Source organism: Aythya ferina, assembly GCF_964211825.1.
Source record: "Aythya ferina genome assembly, contig: HAP1_SCAFFOLD_1404, whole genome shotgun sequence".
Taxonomy (NCBI): Eukaryota; Metazoa; Chordata; class Aves; order Anseriformes; family Anatidae; genus Aythya; species Aythya ferina.
The window spans coordinates 219-5,805 of NW_028180703.1; the positions used below are offsets into that span (position 1 = coordinate 219).

General features: G+C 52.2%; 1 protein-coding gene across 2 annotated transcripts; it reads right to left on the reverse strand.

Moving 5' to 3' along the window:
* Positions 1 to 1,479: 1,479 nt before the first annotated feature.
* LOC311429590 (olfactory receptor 14A16-like) lies at positions 1,480 to 5,220 on the reverse strand. 2 transcript variants are annotated; one of them, XM_084540681.1, is made up of 3 exons: positions 5,147 to 5,220; positions 3,229 to 3,940; positions 1,480 to 1,878 (listed from the first exon to the last, which is right to left on the reverse strand). In XM_084540681.1, the coding sequence occupies exons 2-3, from the start codon at positions 3,929 to 3,931 to the stop codon at positions 1,625 to 1,627; spliced, it is 957 nt and encodes a 318-aa protein (XP_084396807.1). In that variant the 5' UTR covers positions 3,932 to 3,940; positions 5,147 to 5,220; the 3' UTR covers positions 1,480 to 1,624. The 2 variants fall into 2 exon arrangements, with proteins under 2 accessions (XP_084396807.1, XP_084396806.1); XM_084540680.1 differs by lacking the exon at positions 1,480 to 1,878 and having other exon boundaries at positions 2,961 to 3,940.
* Between the last annotated feature and the right edge of the window lie 367 nt (positions 5,221 to 5,587).

Genomic DNA, 5,587 nt, shown 5'->3' on the forward strand with positions numbered 1-5,587 from the left:
GACCAGCCTTCATTTTCTCGGCATGAGGAATGGACCCTGGCTGAGGGTATTTGTGCAGCCTCAGGTTTGCCTCAGCACATGTACACGATGTGCATGCTGAAGCCTCAACTGTACCAGGCACATCTGGACTTCTGACTGAGCCATTCTGTGTCCCGCTGCAGAGGAACAAACCACCTCTCTGAGCTGGCCTGAGAGCCCTGGTCCTGGAGCTCCTCAGGCAGCTCCTGCTGCCGCCAAGCCCTGGCAGCCTGCTCCAAGCTGCAGAAGTACCCATAGGTTTCTCTTTCCAGGGATCCCCTGCACACACGCAGCCCCACTCTCCTTCCAGGACTTCCCACCTCAACAGAGAGCATTTCCCAGGAAGGAGCATGCCTGCGCTGGCCTGGCCAGCCATTCCTGCACCCTCTCCCCATGCTCCCCACAGTCCCAGCAGGTGGTATTGCTTTGCAGAGCAAGGGGGCTGTAGCGTCTGGGACACAGGGGCACTCTGCAGGGCTGTGCTGGGCAGGCTGGGAGGCAGAGACAGCTCATGGGGCTCTTCCACTGACTGCCTCCCACACCAGCTCTTCTGTGGCTGTCGAGGATGCTCAGAGGAAGCCTGCCTTCTTTGCAGTGCCATGAGAAGTGTTTGGGTGCTGCACCCTATGGCATTCCACTATTCACATTCCACATTCGCTCACCAGACTTCTTTCCCTGTTCCTCCTATGTCCCCTGGGTCACGGGGCTCTTCTTGTCCTGCTCACATCCAGATTTAACACTTGATCGCAGGGGGACTCCACCGGGAAGAGGCTCATGCTCTGTGGGCTCCATTCACTGCTGACCCCCTGGGACACACTGTCCGTGCAGCTCCCCTGGGCTCTCCTGATTCCTTCCAAAATCTGCTCACCTGCCACCAGCCCCAGCACATGCTGTAGTGCCACAGGCAGGTTAACTGGAGCCTCCTCACCATCTGCCTGAGTGCTGGACACCAACAAGCAACACCTGAGGGAGTGCTCATGCCCTCAAACACCCAGCTGGGGCTCTGATCACTTCACCCTGAGCCCATGGAGAAACAGGCAAAGCCAGGTCCCTCTTGGAGTCCATTTCTGGACTGCAATGTTCTTGACAGCAACTGTGAAGGAAGACCTGAGCCGCCAGGCACTACCCTGAGCAGAATCACTTTATGGGATGGAAATGCTGTTCTAGAGGCCAGCTGTGCCACAAAAATGCCCGTTGCCAGTCCCTGCCTGTGGTCACAGGATTGCCACACAGCAGTACTGTGACCAAGCTACAGGAACAATCAGGCTTATGCCAACAGAAAACACTCAGAAGGAGATTGTAGAAGCGGGATGAAAGTAGCTCTGGACAGACGAAACCCTGCTGCTTCCTGGCAGTGCTGCTATGGTGGGTCTCTATATTCCTCTTCATTTCCACCCATGGGCATTACCCTGGAACCCCCAGCAAAATTCTCAGAAAAAGCATCTCAGACACACTCTTCACTGCAGGTTCCTTTGTTTTGTTTAAATACGTGAGTAGGATCAATAATGACAATTTATATGGAAAACATTGTTGCCCTCATTAATAACAAACCAAACCCACCAAAGAACAAAAGACAAGCTTTTTATCATGAGTTATATTAGCAGTGCTATTCCGGAGAAGACAGGCAGTACGTTACTTCTGATGTACACCCACTCATGAGTTTCTGCAGTGCATCCTTGAGCTCCTTGTTCCTCATGCTGTAGATGAGGGGGTTCATGGCTGGAGGAACCACCGAGTACAAAACTGTCACCACGAGATCCAGGGATGGGGAGGAGATGTAGGGGGGCTTCAAGTAGGCAAAAAAGGCAGTGCTGAAAAACAGGGAGACCACGGCCAGGTGAGGGAGGCACGTGGAGAAGGCTTTGTGCCGTCCATGAACACAGGAGAAAAGAATGACAATTAAACACGTGGATGCTAAAGAGAAACCAATCGTAAGTACCCAAACACTCCTGAGGTAGGAATATGAGCAACAGATCCTGAGGATCTGCACATAGGACAGCAAAATAAATGCAAAACACTCCCCAAACCAAACAAAAATACGAAGTGTGAGAAGCCCCATTTCCCTGAGGCCCCTTTAAGTTTTTTTTTTTTTGTTTGTTTGTTTTTTTTTTTGTTTTTAAAAAAAAAAAAAAAAAAGGAAGAAAGGAAAAAAAAGAAAAGCTGCAATGAGGTCACCCCAGAGACTTGACTTCTCCAGGCTGAACATCCCCAGCTCTCTCAAGCTCTCTTCATACAAGAGTTGCTCCAACCTTCTGATTAAATTTGTATCCCTCCTGTAGTGAGTTAACTTGGTAAGGTTTTGGTAGCAGGGTGCCATAGGGGTGGCTTCTGTGACAAGAATCCAGCCAATCAGAAGAATCAAGCCAATAAGTGATGGCATTTGCATTTCTGTGAAAACATATTTAAGAAAGAGTAAAAAATAAGCTGCTACGCAACAGCAGCTGGGAGAGATAAGAGTGAGAAACTTTTTGTTTTTAGTTTCTCACTGCTCCAGTCAGTTAGTTAAATCTCAGCAAGTGATCTTAATCTCCCTACACTGAATCTGTTTTGCCCAAGACTGCAAATGCTAAGTCTTCTACCTGTATCTTCAAAAAAATAATAAAAAAAAAAGGAGCCCTTTCCACTCTGTTTTCTTCGGCTACTCCTTTGAGGAGGGGGTGAAAGTGTGATGAGTGTGATGTGCTGGAGCTCAGCTGCCCATTGGTGTGAAACCACCACACTGCTCAGCCATGTTATTGGCATCAGCTTTGAAAGAAGAAGCAGGATTTCAGGCAGTCTGTTGGGGAGATCCTTTTTTATTAAGCAGATGATAAGAGAGAGTACTGAAAAAGCAGGTTCGTTCCTCAACGTACGGTAGATATACACATTAAAAAAAAATCTAATAAACTAATGAATGGGAATGACAACAAAGATAAATGTTACAATAATGATCATGAAACAAGTACCCAGGAAGTCATTTGTGGAGAAAAAGCAGTAATTTCTCACTTTTCAGAAACATCACTGAAATCATATTCCTAATGGCACACTTGAGCTCCTGGTTCCTCATGCTGTAGATGAGGGGGTTCAGTGCTGGAGGCGTCACTGAGTACAGAAATGACACCATCAGGTCCTGGGCTGGGAAGGAGGCTGAGGAGGGCTTCATGTAGGCAAAAAGTCCAGTGATGACAAACAGGGAGACCACAAACAGGTGAGGGAGGCACGTGGAGAAGGCTTTGTGCCGGCCCTGCTCAGAGGGCATCCTCAGCACGGCCCTGAAGACCTGCACATAGGAAGAAAGAATGAAAAAAAAGCACATGGATGCTAAAGGGAAACCAATCATAAGTACCCAAACATTCCTGAGGTAGGACTGTGAGCAGGAGAGCTTGAGGATCTGGGGGACTTCACAGAAGAACTGGTCCACAGCATTTCCTCCGCAGAGGGGCAGGGAAAATGTATTGGCTGTGTGCAGCAGAGCACAGAGAGCCCCACTGCCCCAGGCAGCTGCTGCCATCTGGGCACAAGCTCTGCTGCCCAGGAGGCTCCTGTAGTGCAGGGGCTTGCAGATGGCAACGTAGTGGTCGTAGGACATGATGGTGAGAAGGGAATAGTCTGCAGAGAGGAAGAATAGAAAGAGAAAGACCTGGGCAGCACACCCTGCATAGGAAATGGCCCTGGATCCCCAGAGGGAATTGGCCATGGCTTTGGGGACAGTGGTGGAGATGCAGCCCAGGTCGAGGAGGGCGAGGTTGAGGAGGAAGAAGTACATGGGGGTGTGGAGGCGGTGGTCACAGGTTATGGCAGTGAGGATGAGGCCGTTGCCCAGGAGGGCAGCCAGGTAGATGCCCAGGAAGAGTGCGAAGTGCAGGAGCTGCAGATCCCGTGTGTCCGCAAATGGCAGGAGGAGGAACTCGGGGATGGAGCTGCTGTTGGACATCTGATCCTCCTGGACAAAGGGGAACAATCCCAGGAAAATAAAAGACAATGATAATTAGGAAAGACATCTTTGATAAAAACCTGCTCCACTTCTCTCTGAAACCCCGCACAGTGATTTTCCTCTTTCTGAGACCATTTTTCTGCTCCCTTGCTTGAGCTCCGGTTGGTCCAGTCTGTCCATCTACCCTCGTCTCAGCCAGAGTCCTTGAGGGCTCAGTCCACTGGCCCACGGATAGGTGCCCAATTACTGTGGCTTCAGGAACTGCCTGTAAGACGATTCAGATTTTTCCTGCCCCATAAACTGCACTGCCCTGAGCACCACAGGTTTTAAGGGGAACTTTGGGCACCTTCCTCCTATGGACACATGTGTGAGGTGGAAGTCAGTGCTTGAGCTGCAGCTGAAAGCCAGAGCTGCAGCAAGCCATAAAACAAGAACAGCAACAGCAGATGAAGCAACTTAGAGAAACAGCCCAGGGCTTCTGCCAGGGGAGGCAAGGCCAGGGAGGGACTGAAAGGAACTCAGGAGTCAGCTCTGCCGGAGGTTCCACTCATGAGGTTATGAGACATCCTGACTCCTGTGGGCTTGAGGTCAGAAAAGGAGGTTCCAGACTATGTTCCCACTGTGCTGCCATTCCCTGCCCATGGCTCTGCTGCCTGCAGCTGGCCCTGCCTGCAGCTGGGTCTCTGTCCCCACGCCTCCTGCCTGCAGCTCACAGCCCCCATCCCACCCCATTAGAGTTGGGTGCTCAGCTGTGCCCTGCAGACACCTCCTGGCAGCAGGGCTCTGCCCAGGGGCAGCTCGCTGGGGGCACGTCCTAGAAACCAGGGCACACAGACACTGCTGACACTGTGCAAGGGGTGGTGGAGCTTTCTATGGGCTGAGGGGCAGGAAAGGGACTTGCTGGAGGTCCTTGAAAACTTCTTTCTTCTGTCGAGTAAGTCTCAGTCTCTTCTTGGAAATAACAGCTTCTATTTCTATTCCCAGTGAGCTAAAAGAAGAGAAAACTGAAAGCAGAGGCTAAGGAAATATGAGAGTTCCCTTTGAAATTCGCCATGGGCAGCTCCCCGGGCAGGCTGAGTGCTGAGCCTGGCAGGCGGCAGAGGCCCTGCCCCGCCACACAGCCCCTGGGGCACAGCAGGGACCCTGCTCTGCACCACAGCCCTGGACACCCCTGCCTGCACCCCCGGCTTCTCCTGCCTCCAGCCAGAGACTTACCGTGGTCAGGGCTGGGAAGTCTTCTCCTGCAGTGAGCTCCGTGCATCCTGCCACTGCTGCCTGCCTTTAAGCACTGTGTCTCTGCAGGCAGTGCCCCCAGCCCTGCTGCGCTGTGCACAGGAGCTGCTCCTGGGCAGAGCTGTCTCTCTGCAGCGCTGCCCGCTTGCCAGGAGCTCCCCTTGGGCCCAGGAGCCCGGCCCAGCTCAGCAGCAGAGGCCCAGCCCAAGGCCTCCCTTGCTCTGCCCCCCACCAGGCTCCCTGCACATGGCCCTGGGGCTGCAGGGGAACCTGCAGGGAAACAGCCTGAAGGGATCCCTGGGCTTCCCTCCCTCCCCTGGCACACACACTTCTTGACAGCAGGATCATTTCTCCTAGCCCAAAAAACAATTATCTGTACCAATCACCTCTTCTCACATCAGCTGATGGTGGGATACCCAGATA